This window comes from Sprattus sprattus (genome assembly GCF_963457725.1).
Source record: "Sprattus sprattus genome assembly, chromosome: 6".
Classification (NCBI taxonomy): domain Eukaryota; kingdom Metazoa; phylum Chordata; class Actinopteri; order Clupeiformes; family Clupeidae; genus Sprattus; species Sprattus sprattus.
The window spans coordinates 17,489,005-17,516,504 of NC_137925.1; the positions used below are offsets into that span (position 1 = coordinate 17,489,005).

The following is a 27,500-nucleotide window of genomic DNA, read 5'->3' on the forward strand; positions in this document are numbered from 1 at the left end:
TCAGTTCTCTCCTAAATGGTGAGTGTAAGATTCAGAACTAACATGAGTCGATGTCATCATGACTCCTGGGCCATGATTAGCATTAGCCAAGCAACGCTGATGTTAACTTGCTTTAAAAGATGAAGCATGCAAAACCACCAATGACAATTAACATGTTGAAAATGAATGTATTTCTAAAGAGAAACAAATGGGTTTGACACACATAAATGTGACACTAGGAAAGCAATCACACCTCAGGTGATAACCTTGCATTAGCTGGCCTAGAGGGAGTGATAACATGGGTGTAAAGGAAGGCGGTTTCTCGTTGACCTTTGTAAGAGGCAGTATCTTGATTGGCCAAGCCGTCCTTATCAACCGCGCAAGAATGTGGTCTATCATCATGTGCCCACTGTGACAACATATTCCACATTCCCCACCCATGTCGCTCACACGGACACTGATACACACGCAGGTATTTTGGTACATGCCCTGTTTGTCCTTTGCCTGTCCACACGGGCCACATGAGGAAACTAAGTACACACTCACACACACACAGACACGTACACAGACACACAGACACACAGACACACAGACACACAGACACACAGACACACAGACACACAGACACACAGACACACAGACACACAGACACACACACACACACACACACACACACACACACACACACACACACACACACACACACACACACACACACACACACCCACCCTGCGAGTGTCAGAAAGCAATTGTTTGGCGAGCCGTTCGCTATCGAGGACAACTGACACTTTGCAGCCAGCGCTGCTGCTGCTGCTCCTCCTCCTCCTGCTCCTCCTCCTCCTCCTCCTCCTCCTCAAGGGCTGCGTTAGGCTGCCAGCTGCTGCCCCCGGGGGTTCCCTTTCCACAGTTCGGAGAACAGCCAAACAGGTTTGGGAACTGCTGGAAAGGCTAAACCGCAACCGGAGAAGCTGCTCTTTCACCTCAGTCTGAAGTGTGTTAACCAACAGAGCGCAGCCAGGTAACTGAGTACTGAGAGAGCCGCCTCACCAGCTAGCTGTACTCTCAGTCAGCCCTATGTTAGATGGCCATTAATGTTACCTTACGATGATGCATTGTCGATAAGAGGCTAATCCGTCACCGGTGTTGCAGCGCGTGAGGCTGAAGTGGAGCAGCGTGCATTAGAGGAACAGGACACTGGGAAACGTGTTGCAAGCCAAGCAGCATGAGGGTAACTGCTGCACTGGAAACTGCTGCTAGCCCTTTTTGTATTTCAAATTGTTTGTAAATTGTTATATGTTATAGAGTTATATGTAATTTTTTTGTTATATGTTATTTTTGGTATATGTTACTCTGTTATATGTATGCTGTCTACTGCATAGATGTTGGCTGCCAAGTCTTAAGAATGTCGCTGCACTGAACAATTTGGTGTATGCAACAATAAACACTTTGACTTGACTCGGTATCGGCGACTGTGGTGTGTTTCATCTCAACGGGGGAGTGACGGAGCAGAGCGTGCTGCAGGTACTCAGGAGGCCCTCGGGAGGCTCTCTGTATCGGGGGGCCATCCTGACTTGCTTTAACGCACGCTGCGCTACAGCGGTTTGAGCTAACGCTCTTGTATCCAGCACGGTCAGCAGCAGCCCATGACAAGCCTAATTGGAGAGGGCCTGCTGAGAGGAGGAACCACCTGATCGTATCCAAGCTGCCCCTGAGGAGTGCTGCCCCTGAGGAGTGATGCCCCCCTGCCCCCCCTCCTTCCATACACACACACACACATAGTTCCAAATACACTGAACAAAGTCAAATGCGTTTACCTCACACACACAACAGTCAGGAAATAAACAAAGCATTTGTTATGTTTTTTCCCCAGCCTGTTGATGATGAGATAACATACACATTGTACTGAGAGATCCCTAGAGACACTGACACTGATGGAGTTCACAGAAGGCTCCGACCCGAAGATACACACATAGTTCTCACAAGCATACACACATACACACGTCTACTGGACACTCTTAGAGAAGGACAGCCTAAGCAAGAAAAGAAACTGCCAACCACACACACATATCACAGAGGAAACAGCAGATGCCTGCGTATCTGTGTGTGCGAGAGAGTAAGTGAGTGTGTGTGTGTGTGTGTTTTAAACTAGGAATGGGATCCCAGTGCAGAGTTAAAAACAGGTCTGTGCAAGGAGAATCACAACACTGCGGCACGTGTGCGTGCATGCATGTAGGTGTGTGTGTGTGTGTGTGTGTGTGTATAGTCCCTGTCAGTAGAATCCTACAGCCACGTCAACTTTAATTAGGCACATGAGAGTTGTACAGCATTCCAGTTCCTTTTCAATATAGACTATAATGAACCCTGTGCTTATTAAGCATGGTCAAAATACCAAAAGCACACACACACACACACACACACACACACACACACGGTCAGATACACACTCCTTGTCTCTGGTGAAAATAATTAGGCCTAACTTGTGGCTCGAGGCGATGGTGACATCTCTGTCTTGTCAAAGTGACGTGTGAGCTCTGCAGATGCACAGTGGGATTCCCACAGAGGGCCTATTATGCTGTTCCCATTTTTCCCAGTTTAGAGTGTTATAAAGCTTTTCCTGCATCACGTAAAAGGAAAAGGAACGTTCCAAAGCCCAAAGTACACACCAGGGGGAGTTACTCTCTCACAGACATGGAATTGGAATTCCAGCCCTTTTCCATTTTTTCAAGATGACGCAATCACATAACACAATCCTTATTGCCCACCTAGCTGACCAATCAGACCACACTGCGCTCGTTGTCAATGGGGGGTGGGGGGGGGGGGGTCTAAAGATGGAGAAGTTCTAACAGAATGTTTCAGAGGGTGAATAGAGTATGTATATGAGAAAAATAATGTGCATTTGGAATATTGAAGCAGATAAATCTGTTATAGATAGTGTTCCCCGCCCCCAGTGTAATAGGTCCTCTTTAATGTGTGACAGACCTGTACCCCGGCTACTGCTACGTGTGTAAAAACACTTTCCCCTGAGACCGTTTAGATCCAATCCTATCTTCTGAATCTACACACAGACAAAGGCCCTTTGACTTTCTGTGGACTGAAATAGTTCTGATCTTTTTAGCACGCCCAACCGTGTTGTCTTACAGGTCCACCTTCCTTCAGACACGCACCCGCACACACACTTCAACAACATAATCACATGGCCATTCTTTACAAAAGGCCAGGTTAGATTCAAAAACAAGATGCGGTAGGGTCAGGACTTTTTACTTAACTGGGTGTTAATCTTATGTGAGAATTCATGTGCTTAAGGTGTGTGTGTGTGTGTTTCTGTACAACTGCCTTTAAGCTGGCATGTTATAAAAAGGACCTGTAAACGTAATGTCAAAGTGCAATGCATTAAAGCAACAATGTAATCCCAGCCAGTTGAATCATCTGAAATAAAACATTGCTTCCTCTTCCTGACAAATGGAATTTTCCAGCAATAAATTCTTTGGTTATGCAAAGTCCTTGAGTGTTACCCCTCCACGGAGTAGCAGTTTCACCAAGCCCAGGCTCAGCCAGCCTCAAGTGTGTGTGTGTGTGTGTGTGTGTGTGTGTGTGTGTGTGTGTGTGTGTGTGTGTGTGTGTGTGTGTGTGTGTGTGTGAGAGAGACAGAGAGAAGCGTGTGTGAGACAGAGAGAAGGGTGTGTGGGGGTGTACCTGACCACCTGCATCAGTATGTCAGGGCATTCAATAACACTCTCCTCTGTGTACTCCCAGCTCTCCTGGCCATGGCTAACTGTGGTTCAGTGAGAGCTTGTGTCTGTTGAGTGTGTGTGTGTGTGTGTGTGTGTGTGTGTGGCTAGCTTCACACAGGTGAAGGAGATGAGGGACCTCGTTACACACAGCCAGCTGCTTATTAGTGACCTCAGCCCTCTCTGTGCCCAAACACATCAAAGCACCCCAAGCTAAGCCCTCTTTAAAAAAACACACACACACACACACACACACACACAACTGTGCGTGCACGATCAATTACATCTGTGGCTATCAGCACATTTCCATCTCGGGGCTCCGATAGCATGTCATGTCATTAGAGCCCCTGTAGCATTAGAGCGCGAGGGGGGTCAGAGCAGACTAATGTGGCCATGTGCGCTGCTCGTTCATTGGGGCGGCTGCTGCATAAGCAATTACACGGTGAGATAATGGGCTTTAATGGCCGGTAAAGAGACATGGAGACGGCCGTCTGAGGCATTTCAGGTTGAGGTTATGTGTTTTGACCATGGACTTTCAGCTTTAGAGTATTTCAAGGCTATGTAAGGTAAAGATGTGAAGTGAGTCTGTGTGTGTGTGCGTGTGTGTGTGTGTGTGTGTGTGTTCTGAGTGGTGGGATAGGAGGGTTGTAAGAGAATGGTTGTTTAATGTGGATGAGTGACGTCATGTGAAAACTGGTGCTGCTGTTGCCAAAAATAGGCAGGCTCACTTTTCACTCCGTCTGTGTGCGTAAGTGTATGTGTGCGCGCTTGTCATCCACACTGTTGATATTTCTCGGTTGCCATGGAGTCCGTCTCGGTCGGGTGGCGGACAGTGATGTCGTCAGCGTGCTCAGAACTGTGAGGACACACCCGCTTGAGTGGCAGCCCACTTCCTGCCAGGGGCTGCAACAGGAAGTCGGTGACAAGGAGGCCTGACTCACTAATCACACACACACACACACACACACACACACACACACAACTTGTCTCTCACCAACACCCACACCCTCGCTCTTACTCACACTTAAAAAAGTGGTTTAGAGAGCCAAGGATGACCATAATGGCAGAATACAACTCTCGGCACAATAATGAGGAATGTTTGAAGAGTTCAGAGTTATGGTCTCACAGCAAAAGCGTTCAAACGAGCGTCACCCAGAAGAGAGACTCGGGGTTCAGAGAGTTAAACCGAGAGGACTAGGAAGAAAGGAGGAAAGAAGAAAGCTGACAATCAGATTGACAGCACTACCACACAGGATGCAACCTAAGAATTGAACCTTTACATAGTTTGTGTGTGTGTGTGTGTGTGTGTGTGTGTGCTCATCATCTATACATGTCATGTGAGCACAGGCTGTGTTAACAGGAAGTCCTTTAAGCCAAATGAGTTGGTTTCTGCAACCTCCCCAAACCCTTCTTTCTCTTCCTCTGTTGTAACCACGCGAGTTAGAGATGCCTCACTGCATGTGGAGGGGGCAGCTCTTCTGCATGACTGCTCTCATCCCTGGAAGGATGCCCCTTCACAATAAACACACAGACACAGACACACACATACACACACAGACAGACAGACACACACACACACACACATACACACACACACACACACAGAAACACTCGTGTGTGTCTGCACGTGCACACACACACTCTCACAAACAAACACACACACACACACACACACACACACACACACACACACACACACACACATAGCCCTACATTGTTTTAGGCGACCTGTCCTCGTTAACTGGGAGATAAGAGGAAGCCCTGGTACGTAAAATAAACAAATGACTTCTCATCACCATGGAAGCAGGCCAGTGCATCAGGCTTTGGCTATTATTATTGAGGATTAATTAGGTTTCCCCGACAACTGGTGCCGCGGCGACGACGACAATAGGCCGGCGCATTCCATAGCAACAGGGCCGCCACCAGTGCACCTTCAATTCCAGAGCATCTCAGACAATGAGAGGCTGGCCAGGCCAATGGGGTGGCCCACCCACAGGGACACTGGATGAATTGAATAACTCCACATAAAAGAATGGCACAACTATTGCTTCACATCCACGTACAACCAATTTGGACATTCTACTCCGTATAAGAATCCTGCATTGGTGCCTTTGGTATGACATCTGCTGCCATTTACCAGTGGGCAGATAGATAGCCCTGTCACCACCAGTTCAGACAAAACTGTCAGAGACGGCTTTTTTTTTTTTTTCCATGGGCTCCGACAGGCCTGAAAAAGACAGGTCTAACAAAAAGAGGTGGGCCGCTGGTTTCACTCCTGTTGAGAGCTAATGGAGATTTTCCGGTTAATGCTTCCCAACTGTGCCGCCTCCTGCTAACAGACGTGACCGTTAGCAGCACCGCTGTGAGATGAACCTTATTAGAGCCAAAAGATGCAAGTTACCGCACTCTCACGCTCTTAACGCTTCTTACTTTCTGTCTGTCGTTTTCTGAGGTTTCTTTTCTTACTCTTTGGTTATCTCTACCCCCCCCCCCCCCCCCATTCCCCTCCAACATGCAGAATTGCAGCAGTCTTGCTGTAGACAGTGCAAATGCCACGTTAGCTCCAGGTCAATATTCCACCACCGCCTCCACCCTACCATCATAGCTGAGATCCACAGCTCCACACACCACTCCACCTGCATCAGACAGGAGTAAGCCACTGATGGCAGGGAGGCACCACCTGCATTAAGGCCAGGTCAGCACAGAGGAAGACACTCAAGGCCCTCTCAAGGCCCCCCACTTCTAGCACAGCATTAAGGATGGATGGATGATGAACTGAGAAAGAGCTGATGAGAGTGTTTAGGGTAAAGTGGAGCCCTGGCGCTGCCACTCAGGCCTCTAAGAGGAAGAGGAAGTGGAGTCAGGGGCCCCCGCCGGGCATAGCAAACCCAAGCAGCTAACGATTCCATAATGACTGGCGATGGAGGTCCATGATAGGGGCTTGTGTGTTTGTGTAGTGTGTGTGTGTGTGTGTGTGTGTGTGAGAGAGAATGTGGGAGCATTTATAGGCAACATGGGAGAGAGAGAGAGAAAACAAAAGAACCACTACAGTTGACCCTGGAAATCCCCCCACCCACCACACCCCCAACAGCCCATCTCAACATGCAGCCATAATCTGCCACCCACCGCAACACACAACAACAAGGGGGCCCTCTGTATAAGCATGTCAGTCTGTGTGTGTGTGTGTGTGTGTGTGTGTTCCCCTTCTTCCATGGACACACTCTCTGACTCTCTGTAAAGTCAAGGGCTAGTGACAGTTAGGATGTGTTTGAATGGATTTAGCATTCTGTCTGAGCTCTGGCAGCAGAGCAGGACTTGAGAGGACTTCTAAATTGTATTCCCCTCCAAACAAACACACTCACATAGCAAGTGGTCTTGCTATTAACATAATTAACCAGTTCTGCATTCTTAACAGCAGTTGCAACGGGTGCATTAGATGTTAAATTTACCATTTTATGCGGGGCCTGACGGCGTCATGCACACACTAATGGCGAAACCAGAGAACATAACTTACAAACGACCAGACTTAAGGGTGACCATCTCTCAGTTCTGTCTGTTCTCTCTCTCACACACACACACACACACACACACACACACACACACACACACCTATATACAGACACGCTTGAGGTTTCAGTACAAAGCTCTCTCGAGAGTAGAGAGCTTTGTAATAAGCACAAAATGATAATAAGCACGTGACAGAAGGACCCCAATGACAAAATCAGCCACTAATAATTACATAAGCGTGAACTGTCAATCACTGTCTGTTATATCAGGATTAAAGACACAGGATGTAGTTTTTATTGACAGTTATTAGTAGAAATGGAATATAGTAATCATAATTAGGTATTAACTGAAACGTTAGGTTTTCATTAGCTTTGAATGAGGCCTTTGTATCTACATAGGCAGAGGTTCCCTTCCATGAAGTCCGCCAGGTTGCAAAGCGAACAATACAAAATACAGGTTCACAATAGGGCCATTTGCATTGTTTTGGCATTGACGGCCACTGCAAACCACCTACTTATACACGCTTCTAAAGGGAAGGGTATATAGCTGGTTGCAATTCAGCAAGCTTACCACTAGATGTCACTAAAAATGACACACTGCACCTTTAAGCTTCACAGAAGCAAAACCTAACAAGGATCTTGAAAAAACATTTAGTTTTTTTCCCCCTGACAAAAACTATGCTATTTAAATTCAGCCTTCACGTCTGCATATGGATTATGCTTCACAAAAGTTATTTCTTTTCGTAACAAAAAATAGTATTTTTTTTATCTTATTTAGTGTAGTCTAGAAAAGAACCCTAGCCACAGCAGGCCTCTAGCATAGAAAGAGGGCGGTCTGCTGTAATGCAGCCCCTTACTGTGGATGTCAGTGACTGACTGTTTTACAGTTTGCCCGGGGAATTACCACACGCACAATCATGTCTCTGGAAACTGCTGAGAGTCTAACTGCCTCTCTCAGTTAGTGTGTGTGTGTGTGTGTGTGTGTGTGTGTGTGTGTGTGTGTGTGTGTGGTGTAGCAGGAAGTCCCAAACTTTTTGGCTATGATGTAGTCAAAGACTTCACAAGTTTCACAAGTCAACACCCTGTGCACACATCAGCAAAACACACTGAGCACTAATGCCATGGAATGATCAGTAATGGAATCTACAAACCATACAGGCTGCATTCACATTAAATGTTCACATATATAGGCCTACATACACACATACATAAAAAACACACACACACACACACACACACACACACACACACACACACGGGGGACTAACCAATAGTGTAATCTAATCTAATCTATAATAGCACATTTAGTTTAGAAGATATCATTTATTTCCCCCAACCTCAATTTCTCCAAAAGCCAAACTCAAAAGGTAGAGAAATCCCCCTAATGCGTGCGCACACACACACACACACACACACACACACACACACCAACACACACAAAACTGGCCAGCTTCATATTGTCTGGCTTGGATTAATGATTGGGCCGGTCATGGTTCAGCAGCCCCCAGTGCTTTGACAAAGAGCCCGACTTGGTTTTGTTTCTGCAAAGCAGTTCATTTGAATCATCTCATTTCATTTCATCCAGTCCCATAAAGGTCTCTCACACTCTCTCTGTAGGTCACAATAATATTTCTTGCCCGGAGGAGTGTGCATTTGCTTACATTTGTTATGTGTGTGTGTGTGTGTGTGTGTGTGTGTGTGTGTGCGTGCGCAGGCTGCGTGCGAGAGAGGAAGGGTGGTCAATGGCAGAGTGAACTGCAGATATTCCCTTTCTTTAGTTCTCCCAGGGTCCTGCTCATCAGCTCTTAGTAGGCCCAAAGGTCACGCACTACCCCATTAATCAATGCTGATTCACAGGCAGCTGAAGACAGACAAACACACACACAATAATGTACACACAAAGACTTGCTGCTAAACACACACACACACACACACACACACACACACAGATACAACACCCCAGTCAGTTTAGTCTTTCTCCCAATTTTTCAGAGAAACTTTACTCAACACCCCCACCCAACACCTTTTAATTCACACCATTCCTCCACCCACCTCTCCCTCTCTCCTCCCTCCTTCCCTCCCTCCCTCCTGTAGTGATGAGCAAAGTGATAGTTCCACCATCCAGGTGGTGTATGATGGGCTAATGTGGGGGAGGGGGGGGAGGTAACCCTCTGCTCAACAGATGCCCAGTCTCCTCAGCTGGAGTCGACAGGTGAGAAGACTCCTCCATCTGGCCAGTGACATCCACACATAAACACAAACACGCTCCGGTGCAGCAGGTCCAACCACGTCTCGTTCATCTGTTGTTCAATAGTGCTAAGAGTATGCATCCAAGCAGAGTCAATGAGGACGGGCTGAGTCAGAGTGAAAGACAGTTAGATAAAGAGAGAGAGAGAGACTGAGGTTGATTGTGATTGAAAAACCAGTGAGTGTGTGGGAGAAGATGGACAAGGGGGGGAGAAAAGGCGTGAGTGGAGGGGAGACTGCACTGGTGTGAGGGGGGATGGAGGGGAGAGACTGCATTGGTGTGAGGGGAGAGAATGCATTGGTGTGAGGGGAGAGACTGCATTGGTGTGAGGGGAGAGACTGCACTGGTGTGAGGGGAGAGACTGCACTGGTGTGAGGGGAGAGACTGCACTGGTGTGAGGGGAGAGACTGCACTGGTGTGAGGGGAGAGACTGCACTGGTGTGAGGGGAGAGACTGCACTGGTGTGAGGGGAGAGACTGCACTGGTGTGAGGGGAGAGACTGCACTGGTGTGAGGGGGGATGGAGTGGGGAGACTGCGCTGGTGTGAGGGGAGAGACTGCACTGGTGTGAGGGGGATGGAGTGGGGAGACTGCGCTGGTGTGAGGGGAGAGACTGCACTGGTGTGAGGGGGGATGGAGTGGGGAGACTGCACTGGTGTGAGGGGAGAGACTGCACTGGTGTGAGGGGGGATGGAGTGGGGAGACTGCGCTGGTGTGGGGGGGGGGGGGTGGAGGTCATGACAGGAGCAAGCGCAGCAGTCACCCGGAATAGAATAGCACGCTTAGACCAATTAATGACAGATTGAAGGGATAAGTCCAGTTTCCTAAACACAGCGCCAAGCTTGTCCCACAACAGCTACTACACCAAAGGGCTGAACAAACACACACACACACACACACACACACACACACACATTTCACAGAAGCCTGTTTCTCACACTCATGTGCCACACAAAGTAGCAGCAAGGTGCTAGCTGACCTTAGTTGGTTAAATGTAGTGGAAGGGGGAGACCTACTGGTATAGTGTCTGTGTGTCTGTGTGTGTGTGTGTGTTATACTATGCTGTTGTTGTATGGGATTATTGTGGGATTAATTAGTCAGTCATGCAGTTTGACTCTCACATTCTCCTAGTACTTGATTAGGGCTAATCTAAAGTTCCCCTTGCGCAAAGCCAGTAAACAGCACCAAAGTGTGTGTGTGTGTGTGTGTGTGTGTGTGTGTGTGTGTGTGTGTGTGTGTGTGTGTGTGTGTGTGTGTGTGTAGCTGAGAGAAAAGGAGAGAATGCTATCTAGCTTCACCTGTGTGTCTGTTAATGAGACCTCATTGCATTTGGGAAACGTTAATTACTTCTGTCAATCCCAAACACTTACTGTTGTCCAGACTGTAAAAGTCATAAGGATTGTGAGAGGCTTTTCATCTGTGTGTGTGTGTGTGTTTGTTTAAGGGGTGCTTGGTTAAATGTCTTCCTATCTATCAAAGGCTGTGCAAGGTGTGTTTGTGTTTGCACGCATGTGCATGGGGTGTGTGGGTGTGTGTATGTGTGTGTATGTGTGTGTGTGCGTGTGTGTGCATGTGCACGTGGTGTGTATACACGTGTATGTGTGTGTGTGTGTGTGTGTCTGTGTCGCTAGTACACAGTTTAGACTGCAGAGTAATCTAATCCCCTGAGTCATCAGACTATGCAGCAGATGTACACTGTCTTAGAGACGGAGGACAAGCAGACAGGGGCGGAGGGGGTGGAGAGAGCCACACACAGAAAGAGAGCTGTCTAATTCTCTCTCACACACACACACACACACACACACACAAACACAAACACACACATTCCTGTCTCCATACATAGAAACACACTCAAAAGCAAAGAGAACAGTGCATTGCTGCCTAATACACAAGCAGTACAAACACAAAAACTCCCAATCCCATCCAAGACGTCCCATCTGTAAGAGGCACTATGTGCATATCAACATCTCCTTACCACCATGTACTCACACACATGCATACGGAAGGACGGACGGACGGACAGACAGACAGACAGACAGACAGACAGACAGACAGACAGACAGACACACACGTACACAGGGTCTGGGTTCTCCAGGTGTAGTGCAGTGATTTAAGTGGTGGATGGGAAGACAGTGGGGCAGTGTGGTTGCGCACGTGGCCTGGGGCAGGAAGTCAAGATGCTCTACGGCTTCTGCTGCTGCAGCTGCGCAACAGGAAACAAAGCAACCAGGCCGGATGGTGAAAACATCAGGAACAAGGCAGAAATTACAGCCTAGGAAACAGTAGTTTTGGGTATGAGAGAAAGAAAGAGTATGTGTGTGTGTGTGTGTGTGTGTCTTACATTTTGTGGTCCTTAATCAACAGTGAGTGTGATTGCATGCTAATTTTACTTCCTCCCTAACACACACAGACCCCATACGCACACACACACAGGAGCTCAGACGTTGTGTGCTAGTTATCTGGTCAGGTAGAACAGGGTAATCCCATCCACACAGACAGCATCATCTACTGACTCAGGCCCTCCCTCAATCGCCCTCTCTGGGTCAGCGTCCTTTGCCAGGTGATCCCCGTCAACCCCAGACCATATCAAAACAAACACACTCTCTCTCTCTCACACACACACACACACACACACACACACAGTAGCCTAAGCTACAGGATAAACAAATGCACTGAGGAAACCACACTCGCACAGTGACACCTGCACAATCACACACACCAGTCTCTCTACCCCAAATAGTGCAGCTTTGCCAGGGAGACGCAGACAGACAGACAGGCAGTCAGGCTAGGGCTATCGCGCTCTGAGGACCAGGAGTAGCTGTTAGCATTTCTCCTCCCGGTGGAGAGCATTCTCCCCTTATCTTCTGACAGTCCCATCTGTCCTCCCCAACAGACTGGATCCCATCACTATCAAGCCTGAAGGGGAAGTGTGTGTGGGGAGATCAGTGATAGCCTTATGCCTGTCAGATGAAACACGTGCCCAGTTTGGGTGTGGTCTGTCGCTTTCCCACATCTGTGTATTAACTCTCACCAGCGCAGGAGGAACTGAGCCGTCCTGATTCTACCTGCACGCCTTCCAGCGAGTGTCAGCGGCCAGAGAGAACAAGATGGATCACGGTGGGGTGACTCACCGTGGGAGAGTGTGTGTGAGATAAGCAGAGGGTAACCTGACCAGAGAGGCCCACATGTGAGACACTCAACAAAGGCACTCAACTCGTGTTAAATCATGCTGTCGGGCCGATGCTAAAAGTCGTGGGGTCAGGCACAGGATGGTACCGACCAGAGAGTCTTTCAGAGTGTGTTTGTTCCTCACATGTTCAGTCACACGTACCCACATGTTACAATCCAATCACTCTCACACAGTCACACTTAACTTAATAACACACACACACACACACACACACACACGGTATGTTTAGCTGAGGATCTCAAGACATTAAGTGTGGACAGAGAGGGACTGCAAAGAGTGAAGCAGGGGGCTCAGGATGAACTGGTTTCTGAAAAGCACCAGTCTCCTCTTTCTCTGTGTTTATACAGGGCTCCATTACTCATAGACTCACACACACCAGAATGAGGGAGGGTTCCTAGTTTTGGAGAGTTTTTAAAGGCATAAAATGTAAACAATGAGCTGGTGTGAACTGTGAGCAAAGCGGAAGGGATAGTAGAGAGAGAGAGAGAGAGAATCACTGGCAGAGAGTGATAGAGGGAGAGCAAGAAAGAAAGAGAAGTGAGAAGTGTTATTTTCAGTTTTCCTGTTCACAAGTTCCGGCCACGGAGCGGGCCCATTCTTTTCCCTATTAATCGCAAACACACAGGCATGAATGATGAATAGTTACTCAGTGACAGACACACACACACACACACACACACACACACACACACACACACAAATGTGGGAGGGAGAACACATAACTGATTCAAAACAATGCATCAGCCCAGCAAAAACCTCCTTGACTGCCCCCTTCTCTCTCTCAATAACAGTGTGAGGAGTGAGTGGTTTCTTCCAACGTGTCTTTTTCTGTTGGGGGTGTGGTGCACCCCTGCTACCTAGTACCAGTAGATGAAATGACATGAGAAGAGACGGTTCCTCTTCATGCATACTGAGCACAAGAATAGACAGTATCGAACACACATCTAGAAACAACAACAACCACAACAACAAATATCACTAACTATGCAAAACCACCACACCACACCAACAGGCAAGGCCAGTAAAACTGCTATGCAAAAAGGAAAGAAAGGAATGAGGAAAAAAATGAATATATATTGTAAACATACTGCCGTGAGCAATGCTTTATTTACTTTAGCATCGTCAGTTGGTGCCATGTAGGAAAGGTTTTCTGATGATGCTCTATTAGCAAAACTTCAGGCCCTTCGTTCAGGAGGCTGAATAAGTTGCTTGCTTAGAGTGCACATTTTTACAGAAAACTGTTATCACAAAAAAACACTATCAGCTGGTGAGTCGCAGAGAAGGCTACAGGAGGCTTGAGCCATCAGCATGACTGGGCAGCATTCTCGCACTTACGCAAAGACTGGCCTCTGGCTTACCGTGGGACGCAGTCAGATGGAGAATGGGTGTGTGTGTGTGTGTGTGTGTGTGTGTGTGTGTCCAAGGGTCTGTATTCCTGACTGTGTGAGTGTGTCCAAGGGTCTGTATGCCTGAGTGAGTGTGCGTGAGTGTGCGTGTGTGTGTGTGTGTGCGTGTGTGTGTGTGTATGCGTGTGTGCGTGGGGTTGTAACAAATTGCATATTCTGTAAAGACAACAGTGCCCTGATAGTTTCTTCCTACACACACAAAGACCGAATGGTTCAGGGTCTGAGAATTTCTGGCCATGCTGAGGAGAAACATGAGAAAGCCTCATAAATAGTCAACAGAAAGAGATGACTGAGGATGAAGGCTCCCAGAACTCTGTGTTCTCTCAACGTCTACCACCTCCACTCTAAGGCTGTATTCACCATGGCCTCCCTCACCAACTGGCCAAAACATTACATTCAGTTTGCTTAACAACTGTGATTCCCTCTCACCCAGGGAAACTACCATCTAGGCTAGAGCAGGAGCAGTTAGACAACTTGGCAATGGCAGGTGCTGCTTACTAATACTGAAAGTTAGCAATTGAAATGCTAGTTTCTTTCATGTCATACGAGAATACACCATGAACAAACATCATCACAACTAGGATAAAAGGGGTCTTAATTGCTTTCCAGAAAAAGGCCGACCGAAGAAACACCCATCTGTGGCCCACCCAGGAGAATTTAAGATTTAACTCAATAATATTGCCTTATATAAATGCTTGCCATGAATGAGTGCGCACACACGCACACACACAAACAAATTCAGTTTGCAAGAAATTACTCCTTATCGCCTGGTAGGATATTGCTGCTGAAGAAGGTGAGGCCTGTCTGCCTTTAGTTATTTTTAAGAATTCTACACACACACTTTTAAAATCCCCCCAGGCATGTACACTAATCTCCATAGGGTAGTAAAAAACTAGCCCTTCCCATGTATTTACGCCCAGGCATGTACCCGACACACACACACACACACACACACACACACACACACACACACACACACACACACACACTTAATGGCCAAGTATACTCAAGCAGGACCCAATAACACAGCAGACGGAGGGAAGCCAAAACAACTTCAGACACGAGTGCATGTCTGCGCATTTGTTTCACCTCTCTGAACTCATCAGACTGTTGTTCTTCAGACAGGTGTTTACTACCACACCTACAAGCACTCAGTACAAGTACTCAACTCACATACGGAGTCTCATGGTGCTTATTTCACTTTTCAACTCTGCTTCAAAAATCCATCAGTCAACCCATTATAAAAAGCAGCTGTGTCGCTTGAACTGGTCACGCGGGGAATAGAGAGTGGTCCAGAAATGACACATAATTTTGCATGACCTCCTTTAGTTTAACTAACATCTGCTTCACCTGGTTGACTTTGGAGAGTGGGTAGCAGGTGGGAGGCAGCAGTGCATGATGGCCAATGTAGTTTTTGCTCTCCCTCGCTGGTTCAGCTGAGCAGATGATTTGCATGGAGCGGCAACAGAACCCCCATGGCGCCTGATTTTGCGGCGCCTGACTTTGCAGCGCTGACTCCAGACATCTGTCGGCTGAGTGGGTCCCTGAGCAGGCAATAGGCAAACAAGACTGCAGTCCAGCATAGGTGCTTACAGGGTCCAGCGGATCTGCGCTAGCCTCGTTAGTGGTACAGGACGGCAATAAGGCTGACACTGAGGAAAAAGTCAGAGTTGTTTTTCGAATCCACTGAGCCTTGAGGCCACATTTCATATGGTACAGAGAGCAAGGTATTATGTACATGCAAGTAGCTGTGTGAGATCAGAAAAGGTATGTTCACGATGCCCCCATCTGCATTGCTCCAATACACAGGCATCAAGTACAACCTAAGGCTGTGTGTTGGGGTGTTCTTATGTTTTTATGTTCCGAAGTTGAGTTGCATCACTTTGGATTTCAAAGCTTTGTTTCCCATGGAGAACGTCATGTCATGTCAAAACTGAACATACATGATGACATGAACCCCGTACTTACATTCAGCTCAAGGCATAGCCTAAGTGGGACTGACACTTCATATTATCACATCAACAGCAACACATTTCATGGCACGTCATCTCAAAAGACAACGCTGTAAGGAGAACATATGCAATGTACACAAATATAATGGTTTGGGAAATCAATCCAGACAGGCATTTGTCAGTTTGCCAGTCAGGTTGTGCTTTCCCTAGTGTACTGTTGTAAAAGTTTCATTCAGACACTATCAGACTGTGGGGCCTCTTGTGACTGCTGGTCCAAATGATGAATACCGATCACACTCTCTCTCTCTCTCTCATGCAGCCTCTTCAATTCAGCAACCATTGGCTTAAACCATTATCAGCAGAAGGTGCAGAGAGATGACATCACCACAAGTCAATGACAGTGAGCCTGGACTGATAAGCATCCAGTGACCCAACTCGACACTTATAGAATGTGGGCCTCTCCTCACAGCATTGCCTACAGGAGAGCTTTCTTCATGATAGCCAGAGCGGTAACAAGCTTGTGTGAGTATGGCCGATGCAGCGAGTACTACAAAGTCAAACTTTGGGATTAGGCAGTACAGAGTCTTAGTTCACTATGTGTATCCTCACTACAGTTAGCATGAAGGCAGAATTCACATGAAGTCGTTTCCTAGGGAGTGGTGAGCCAGGTGGTGTGTCAGAGGGCAAACTTTCCTTAAATGGTAAGGGGGTGTCATGTCTTGGCTTCCAAACACTGACTCATAACACTACATAGCCTTTGACCCAGAACCAATGTAACACACACTTACTGCGGAGTGTGATGAGCCATATGTGTGAAAATGTACTTACACAGAGAGCAGCACGAGAGCATGTGTGCTGAATGAAGCGTTTGGTTTTATGGGTGCGCCTCATGATGTGTCAAGTGTCATTCTTTATGTGTGTATATATGGGTGTGGGTGTGTGTGTGTGTGTGTGTGTGTGTGTGTGTGTGTGTGTGTGTGTGTGTGTGAGAGAGAGAGAAAACATGTGCCTTTCATAGGAAACACACACTGTAAAACACAACATACTGGGGGGGGGGGATGCTGAGCTGGAACCCAGGGGGCGAGGACATTTTCCTTGGACCCAGGAGCAGGACAAACAGGCTGGCTGCAGCGTTGCCCATCCCCAGATGAATGCCCCTTTCTCACTCCCGGCTGACTGACATGCCTCTGGATCTCTTGCTCCCATCCCTCACAATGCAATGGCCTGATTTAAGGGTCAACTCTCTAAGGGATGTTTGACTGACTCCTAGCCCTGTGTAGGATTAAATAAGGAAAGAAGCAGCTTTGCTAATGTGCCAGCAAGATGTCAAATCTTAAACTGGCAGGTCTAAACCCCAGCCTTTTTTAAGCAATGCAGTCCAGTCAGACGTATTACAAATGGGCTATATAAAGACTTCAGAAAAGACAAGGTTGCTATGAGCTAGACACCAACATTCCAGGTTTTCAAAAGGTACTGTCTGCACATCGAGGCACAAAAAAATAGCACATTCTCTCGGTTTCAAGTCATAACACAAACTCAAACGTCCTCAAGTCCACAGGCCAAAGTCCGAGAACAGATGAAGTCACTGATCCTATGTGTAATCATAAGTGAATAGGCATGTAACCTCTGCCTCCAACTCTGAACACTCTTTGAAGTAAGGGGAGAGCTAAATTGAGCTCATTTCCACACCTCCTCTGTGCTGTTGTTTTGAATGTCTGCAGCCTCTGAAGCTGTTGAGCATGGCTTTGATATGCATTCTAATGGCTTAGTTTATACCAACATGCTAACTACACCTACAACAGCTTTTAAACTTTGTTTTGGTGTTTCATCTGGGAAAGGTTCAAATTGGGGGAATACAGAGAGATTGCAAGTTAAAAGAGCCAAAAACACAACTTGTGACCTCTTGGGAACATGGCTTCTCCGCCTCAGGGTGAAATACTTTGAAGAGTCTGGGTAATGACTGGTTAAGTCTCAAATAAGGTTCAGGACATCTGTTTAACAAGGCAAGAGGGCCACAGAGCATGTGTCCATTGTCCTCTTAATTTATTTGGAATCCATGGTTACCTTTTATGAGTGTATATCAGTTTCCCTACTGCTAAGGAGTCGTGGGATTGTATGACAAGCAAACCTCCCTCATCCACAGTGGCCGGTTGCCTCGTGAAAGGTATCGGCTACAAGGTGTCATTATTTAACGCAAACCAGTACCAGTTCCAATTCAGATGCACCCGTATATCCGTTTAGGTGTGTGACAACAAAAGCTCTCTCTCTCTCTCTCATACAGAGGCGAAGTCCCAAATTCATTCTCAAATTAATTCTCACTAGTAGCCATGTGAGTAAACAATACGTACGGTAACATGATACAAATCATTAAGAAAAGTGGCATTCAAAGGCAGAATCTACCGTACTGAATTGTTATGATAACCCACCAATTAAACGTTGAAATCTCAATATTAGAATACGTATTTTACAGAATAGTCACTTTGCAACGTTGACTAAACGTTTTTTACTGCGTACCATTAGGCTACTGAGTTTTAATCAACCTGTGGCGCCCTCAAATCAAATAATGTTCTTCAGTTCGCTGTCTGTTCTACCAAGGAGTCTTACAACTTTAAGAGAGGGTCGAACTTATTTCACACTGAGTTCTGTATACATCCGTGTTGCACGCAGTAGAATACATCCTCATTTGATTGCTAACCACGCACCGATAGGAACAACACTGTCCAGAACACACAATCCCTAACTCACAAGTCACCGATTACGGTTTAAATAAAGACACAAGTTTGTTTTTGTATTGTTTTTTAAGATCTAAAGTTAAGTTACACCTTGGCGGAGAGCACTACATGCTGATATGTTAAGCCTTCGTTTTGAAGTGTGGAGCAAACTTCCCTTGATAACTAAAGTAGCTGTCGGGCTAACTTGACTACTTCGATAGCGAAAAGCTAGCTTTGACTAACTTGGGTTGATAGCTTGAGCTGTGTCAAATTCATTTCGGTCAAGCTAAGTTAGCTGGCTAGGAGTTGCCTCTGAAGTTCAGGATATTTGAGACAAAAGGAAACCAATAAAATACATATAAATGACACTAAGTTTACTTACAAACTTCTTCTTGCCATCTCCATCCTCATAATTTTTCTTGGGCTTTTTCTCTTTTCCTCCTTTAGAAACCGGGGCTGAAGCACCATTCCCCGAATGTGGATCCATGGCTAGTGTGTTCTTAGGAAAATCAAAATTTAAAAGACCCGGACTATTCAAACAGTGAGTGTCTCCTTATAACTATACATAGACCGCCGTGATTAAGTAAAAACAACTTTCCCCAAACGCTTCAAACTGTATCGTCTCGTCTCTGAATTTCAACCAGGACCCCAAAAGTTTGTTGATTGATTTCTGAGAACCCCCTTCTCTGTTTCTGCCTAGGGCTAAAAAAGGAGGGAAATTTAAATATGAACCCCTCAAATAGACAGACGTCGCTCTTATTTAAACTTTTAAGTAATCCTTCTTCGTTGCTGTTGAATAAAGAACATTGATATATCGAAGCACTGTAGCTATTCAAGCATCAAGAAGCTAGTTGTGTTATTATATCTTCCTGGTAATCCTCCCAAGTTTGAGAGCCTCTGCCTCGTTCAGCTTAGTTGTGCTGCCAACTGTGTCACGCTAGGACCCAGTTAAAAAAAACGTTATCCGTCTTGTGGAACTTCACACTATCCATCAAATTTGTCACTTTATTCGTCCGTTTTTCATTATTCTTTCGTTGACGTTCATGGTTATTGCTTTTTAAAGGCATTCCCCATTTTGCCAGAGTTTAACGAGCGACAGCCCTACTCCACACACAAAGCAAATCTCCTCTTCCTGTCTGTTGGGCAGGTTAGAGCTAGTTGCGAGGCAGGGACCATGCGCATTAGCGCCGACCTCACCTGGCTGCTGGTGGTGAGGGCTAAACCGTACATTTTCAAATTGATCAGAAAATTATTTATTAGAAAGTGCCAGATCTTCAAAAAGGAATGTTTTGGTAATTGTAGCTTGGATATTTGGTTTTAAAGCTGTTCGCTTATTCTAGTGAGCGAGTTAAAACTTTACAAAGGGATATTCTTTAAACTGACTTACTTTTATTTACTTTTAACTAACTTACTTTTAACCCCGTACTCTGAGTTAAGTCATCCAGGTGTATCACTAAACCATTTAATTTACCTGGAATACCATCGTGGTGTAAATTCCCATTTCATGACATGAAAGTGACAGAACCGCAATAAAGCAACAGGGCCTTCTTTAACTTGCCTGGGAGCTCCGCCAAGTGGCAGGAACAGGAACTTCTTTTAGTGACAGGTGTGAAGACCAATGACTGCATGCAGACTCTTTACAGTCGATGTTGTAGACCTTCTCACCCATGAGAACCCCACTTTCACCGTGAGATGGGAGAGAGAGTGTGCTGTCCTCTAAATAAAGTCCTCATACGCAATGAAAAGATGCGGGGAAAGTAGTGACATATCCACACAGCTAACCTACACGAGGTTGACCACATCTTTACCATGCAGACCATCTGCCATAGAGGACTGGACTCACATTAATTTAAAACACATTTTTAATAGAAATTCAAAGGATGGGAAACAGTGTCGTTCAATCAGCATTCCTTTTCGTGCATTTTTACTGTTTAAAAAAACGGGAAAATCACTTCTATTGGCATAAAGTTTATCTTCCTTAGCCTATAATGCAGTTGTATCTGTTCATTCATGTGTAATGATCAGCCCACCGGTATGCTATTGTCCATTACAAAAATCAGCTGGACTTTGAAAACTCAAGTCTTGGTCAGAGTGTCAGAAACTATTTGTTTATTCCAGTCTATCAGGCCCGGACGAAAAAATATGGTCATACACAACAACGATTCATACTGGAGGTGTTCTAATTAAGCTTGGAGCCACATTCCACACAACGCAGATGATTCCTGAGGTCATTAAACGCTATCATCATAATATGTCATGAAACCAATTTATACATCCCTCGCAGAAATATGCGCCACAGTCTTCATCTTTCATTATTACGCACAAGATGTATCTTTTTCCTCAGCTGTATTCATTGGGACTTCATATGATCAGCTAGCTATGTGTCACAAACATACCGTCATAACTTGTCTTTACGTTTTTATATTCCCAATTGCCCTTGACTTAAATTGTAACAGGTGAAATTGCGAACTGCGTAAAAGCAGGTGACATGCTCTCCACGCGTTTTGGGACCATGTATGCTTGATGGTTCCTTTGAAGGCTAGTTTTACTTCCGATAGCAACTGCTGATAGACGAACTACTCATTTGTGTGTCATACGCGGCTCTTCCTTCTTTAGTCTGCCGTTATCGCATCACATCGCATTCCTTTGCACGTCTGCTTCTATAAAACTGCCTGCACGGTGGATTATCGGGGTGTCAGATCATTATCTTGCATCGCGCCTTTGTTTTCTGTTAGGAAGTTGACGCAACATGAAGATTAATTCAGACCAGTGGATGCTGTCTAGCTAGCGGTACACCATAAGGCCTTTTCAATGTAGGCCAAATGGCCGACGTGCACCATCAAAGCGGTTCTTAGGAGAGCAAAGGATTAGCTGCGTATGAACTGCATAGGCAGAACAGTTAGAGTACGTAAAAAGTGTGATGATCCACTTTGTAACAGTTTCTCGTGTTACGCTTTACTACAAAAGCTAACCTTATTCATTCTTTAACTTTGCGAAGCGAATACCACGCAAGTCAAAGTTCCATTGGTTAGGTAAGATTTAATGATGTACAACAAAATAATTGAGTTTACAACTGTGCACAAGACTTAAGATCATACATACAGATATAAGCCTAATACAGGGCATAATACAAAATGTGTTCTGTACAAATAAGCGCAGGCACACATACACATGCACGCACGTAAACACACACACGCAAGTGCGCGCACACACACACACACACACACACACACACACACACACACACACACACACACACACACATACTGTACACACACAAACAAACAGTTCATCGTAATTTTATGTCATTCGTGGTAACATTCCAACAAGCCAACATTCCATAAACATCCAAAACAAGCTCTCGTCTGATGACGGTGCGGAGACAAGCCCGCACATCTTGGGGAACGGATCTCAAATAGGTGTGCTTTGGTCGAACATATAAGGTCCAGTTCACTTGTAAGAGCTCCTTGCTTCTCTCAGCGACCTGTCATAGGGCATGGACGCGAAGAATGAGGTGCGGAGCTGACAGTTGATGAAGAACACAATAAGTAGAACCAAGAGGAACAATAGGAGGCACATCACCACGTAGGTAACCAAATCCGGCTTGTTCAGTTCCCCTTCGCGCAGTCCTCCACCCCTGCCCGTGGGTTTCAGGAGTGCCGCCACACTCACCGGCCCCTGAGAAACATTCAGTGTCGGCGGTGCGTGTGTGTTGGTCATCATATCAAAGCCACGCGCCGCCGCTGTAGAGTTTAGGAGCATTTGCCTCAACATGACCGCGCGCCCCCGCTCACCCCGGTCAGCGGTCAACTGTAGGAAAGAATGAGAGAGAATTTATGTCACAGATGTAGGCTTCCTAAGACAAATGTTTTTAAAATTTAGCAAAAATCAATTTTTATAGCTCAATGAAGCCTGTCATTTTAGAAGCATGTTGATTTTCACAAGAGGTATTAGTAGCCTACTCACTTTCTGCGCACGGCGGAGAGGTGAGCTCGGATAACGTGGAGACGACGGATCGCACTGTGCGCATTCCACAAACGCACTACACACACAGAAGACACAATTCCTCCTCGAACCGTTCTCCAGAAACGGACGTCCTTCTCACTGGCAGTAAATCCTCTGGTCATAACAAACATTGATATGAGACTCCATCGCTTAAGCGGAGAACGCGTCCGTGTCCAAGTCTAATGTTGGTCCAAGTCCATTTAAACCCAACAGCAGACTCAAATGCGCAATAAAGTGGGATCAACACCAAATTGGCTATTTCCCCCTTCCTAAATCCAATACATCGTCATATGTCTGGGTCGTCTTGAATCTCACACTGAGTCATCTCGACAGTCAGGAGACACGGTGAACACAACGACAGTTTCAAATTCAAGTTACCTTTAAGCCAAGTTCAAAGAAAATCCTGGTTTACGCAAACATTTTCATATTGATGCCCAGCCGAAATTGGGTTCAAGTAACAAGTGTATGTAGCTCATGGACAGAAGCAGAGAGAGTGCGGCGACAGTGCACGGCGCCCCGTTCTGTTGTTTCCAGATCATCCTCACACTTTGTGCTGCATTTAAATCTCCCAAAAAAGTCGATGGAATGTTGTGTCATCAACAACCATGCCAACAGAATTATCGATCTGAATGGAAAGGGAAAAAGAGTGCGTCATTAAGGCAGAAATGTTCATATATCGTAGCGTCTCTCTCTCTCGCTGTCTCGCTCGCTTTACCTCCTTGGTAGAGATGAGGACAATCTTCTGAAAAAGGAGGACGCCAGAGAGGGGAGTCGCCGCCGCCGCCGTCGTTGGTGAACAGGGGTGTGTTAAACCTTGTGACGCCCTCTCTTTTTCTCTCTTTCTTCAGTAACAGGCTCTTCAATTTGCGAGAAAGTGACTGGAACAATTTCGTTGTGGTGCGGAATGTCTCGGGGAGCTTTTAAAAAAGAGAGAAGTACAGGGGTGAGAAACCGACGGTTAAAGGCGCAGCCTCAAGGGCCGATATTATCAGTGGCTAATGTTCTCCCCTTCTTCGAAGTCTGTCACTATCTATTCAATGTGTTCTTTATTAACTCATACGGTGTACCCTTGCAAGCTTAATCAAATCAAAGTCTCCTAAAATGTCCAGAAAAAAACTTTCAGGTAGGGAATTCAAAATCACACCTGAGCCCTAAGAAATTAATTTGTTGAAATGTAGCACTGCTGTGTGAAGGTTCTCCACTTAACTATCTGGCCCATATATTATTTTCATTCAGACAGGAGCTGTTGAACTGTGCACTAGTTAATGAGGTTGTAAGTTTAGAGCTGCAAAGGACATATACAGTATTTCGTTGTTATAGGGTTCTCCACAGGAAATTGGTTTTAATTATGGCTGAAGATATTTGGGTTGACTTGTGCAAGGACACAGCTGCTTGAGCCAATGCACCCCGTGAAGATTCCAAATCATGTGCAAAATAGTCCAGAAGAAGAAAATCACATTAGGCTATACTGGAAATGGACAGTGGGAGCAGCAGTGGGTGCATATTTATGGGAAGGGGTTTAATTACAAATAATTAAGTCTCATGAGACTCGCCATGCTCCCGGTCTAGGAGGTTTACAATCTGGCCCAAAAAGCTAACAGTGTATTACAGGTAGGGCACTCTAGTACACTGCTTTAGGCCTTATTGTTGGTTTTAAAAAGAGGAAAAAATGCAGGGCTGTTAAGTAAGGAAATATAAGGACACTATTGGAGATTTGCTGGTGACAGTGCTTTCCATCGTTCTAGTTTCCACTTGCCTGTCTCCTCTTTCCACTTCAAAAACAATGACCCAGTTTAGATTCCTCCACTGTCCTAGTCAATCCACCCGCACAGGAGGTGGTGACAAACTCACTCACTGGCATTTGTTAAATTCCTCTTAGGGGCCTGACACAGTGTTAGGCACTGGACTGGACAGGCAACGGAATAGAAACAGTGGAGACACGAGAGGCATAGAAAGTTGGAGATAAATAGCGAGAGAGACTATTTTAAGAAAGCTTGTGCTCACTAGAAAGTGGTGCTCGTTAGCAGCTAATTAGCTGGCGGTGACTGCTGAGTCCGGAATTTTGATGATGCAACACAACCAAACTCATGTATGGCGTATGGTACAGAAGAACCATGTTCAGCAAATAAGTGGCCTCACTCTTTTGTAATCATTTTTTTCATGTAAACAAGTTTAAAATTACAGTGGAAGGTGTCTTATTGTTGTATACTGCTGCGCAGGATCTTGGGCTGTTGTTATGCTTAAAGGCACCCAGTGCAACTTTCGAGGCTTAAAAATAAACATTCAATTTTTACACGTAGTTAGTTTCAATAACTCGATGCCATTACATATCGACATTCAAGGAGCAAAGATGAGACGTCGTTGTGTGGTGAGAACTGATAGAAAATCGTAAACAACAACAATCCATTTTTCCCCCAAATCTTTATTTATTGGTGCCACCAATAAATAAAGCAGGATTCCAGTCAATGGAAAAATTGCTTCTCCCCACCGGCGATTGTTGTTGTGTACGATTTTCTATCAGTTCTCACCACACAACGACGTCTCATCTTTGCTCCTTGAATGTCGATATGTAATGGTATCGAGTTATTGAAACTTACTACGTGTAAAAAAGACTGGAAATTGAATGTTTATTTTTCGAGTCTCAAGCCTATAAAGTTGCACTGGGTGCCTTTAAGTAAGTTTGCTGGCTGTGACTACTTGCGTGTTACAGTGAGAGGATTGACCGCTGTGCGAAGTCCTCAACCAACACGGAATTTACATATTTCCCTTTTAAAATGACTTTTCGTGCGCAGGCATCCCCCAGTTGATCGGTTTACATATGTCATGCTTGGTGTTGTTTAGTCCTGTAAGTAGCCTACAAGTGCTTGACCTCTTGGACTTCAGCAACACAAATCAAGGGAGTATTTTCTTCTCCTGTAAGAACCCTTCTACGGTCTGATCCAATGTATCTAACTACATGTGCGTTAGTGAATGTTTGCACAAACCCTATCCAAACTTTAATGCAAGCGGGTGTGATGTGGGTCTGGAGAGCTCTCGGGACGGGAAGGGGCCGCCGTCGTCACAGCACATTAATCTCCCTGACTACGTGAAATCCTCTATTGCTGAAAGCACGCAGTGGCCGTGCCAATAAAATGACTTTACAGGACACATCACACCACACAAAACTTTACTGCCAATAGTAACAGACACGAAGCAGACCCGCATCCCCCTCCACCTGACAAGTAGGTCATAAGCAGTAGAGGGGGCGAGGCGAACATTCACATATACAGTAATACACGGAGGAACAGGAACAGTATTGATGTCAGTATTGATGTCAAAAGGTGTTTAGAAACCATTAACTTATTTCCCTGCCAACTAAAACTAATTCAGAATGTGAAGATCTATGTGTCATTGCCTTTTCCATTGTTGTTTGATCCGAGCTGCAATTTGATACACATTTAATTTCAGAATCTGTGTTTATATTGATCACATTAATTCCAAAAAGGGATATAAGATTACACTTGTTTTGTGAGATATGCTGCAGAGAGTACTTCACAGCCACTGACTGTTGCAAGGCCTAGGGGAGGTGGAAATAACGGACTTTAAGTGTTGTGTATGAGCTTGTGTACATTTGTGCGTGTGTGTGTGTGTGTGTGTGTGTGTGTGTGTGTGTGACACATGGTGGTGGTGTCTTTTGCTCAAGAAGGGCCCAATCTTCAGTACAAAACACCGTCAGAGCACAGTACTCGTGGCCAGTGATTGACTGTGTGTGTGTGTGTGTGTGTGGTTTTTTTGAAGTGATGCAGAGGGGAGCTGATAGAGGGGCCTGTGAAGAATTTCATTAACTGAACTGAAGTAGTCTGTTGTCGTGTGTGACTGACATATCAGTGACCATCGAGAGTGCCCTCAGACAGTACCATCTCAGTGTGAAGATGGCTTGCAGACAGAAATAGACACACACACACCCACACCCACACACACACATACACACACACACACACACACAAAAACACACACGCACACGCACACGTACACACAGTGTTGTGAACACAAAATGTCTGCTTTTCCAGGGCAACAAAGGCAACCATGTGACACACACACACACACACAGACAGGGACATGCACTCCACACACCTTGATAACAGCCAGTCCAAACACTTTGATAACATGGGACACCAAGATAATATCACCACGGAGCCAGTATGTGCTCCGAGTCAGACACCTTCTCATACTACAGGGTGGTGCAATATTAAACTGTCTCAGAGACAAGGCATCCTCAAGGAAATACAAAAAGGTTTTGTCTCAGCAAACAGTAAGGCCGAAATATATGGCCCTAACCTAGCAATGTGAGTTTAGCTATTCTGAACATGTTTTGTCTATCTGCAGCAGAGGGGGACAGGTGTGTATGTGTGCTTGTGAGAGGGGGTGGGGTGGGCCTTTTGACAGAAAGAAAGATTTCAGTCTGTTTTCTTTTATTCATACTACATATCTTGACTTAGTTTCTTCCCCAATCATCAACATTTTTGTGAATAACACTTAAGCAGTAGAATAGCCCATGTATCAGATTGCTAGGTGCCTGATTGCTAGGTGAGTTGCTTTTTAATCAGACCCCTGATTATCATTTTGCAATATGATCAAGGTTTCTTTTTTTTCATTGAAATCAAATCAGCTCAGAGAACACGGCATCCTTTGTGATTAAACAGCCACAATAAAGACTTATTGCAATAACTGAACACCCCGAACACAACACAAAAAGAACACAACGCAACACGATGCAACTCAGCGCAACACAAATGT

The 27,500-nt window shown here is 45.7% G+C and overlaps 1 protein-coding gene across 1 annotated transcript in view; it reads right to left on the minus strand.

Moving 5' to 3' along the window:
* The window catches only part of diaph1 (diaphanous related formin 1), a gene marked incomplete at its 5' end in the record, with an annotated part of 108,415 nt that extends 89,209 nt beyond the window's left edge, over window positions 1-19,206 (minus strand). Inside the window, one exon of the mRNA XM_080840058.1 lies at window positions 19,102-19,206. Coding sequence (XP_080696184.1) covers window positions 19,102-19,206 — 105 coding nt within the window. The remainder of the gene's footprint in view (window positions 1-19,101) is intronic.
* Window positions 19,207-27,500: the final 8,294 nt, after the last annotated feature.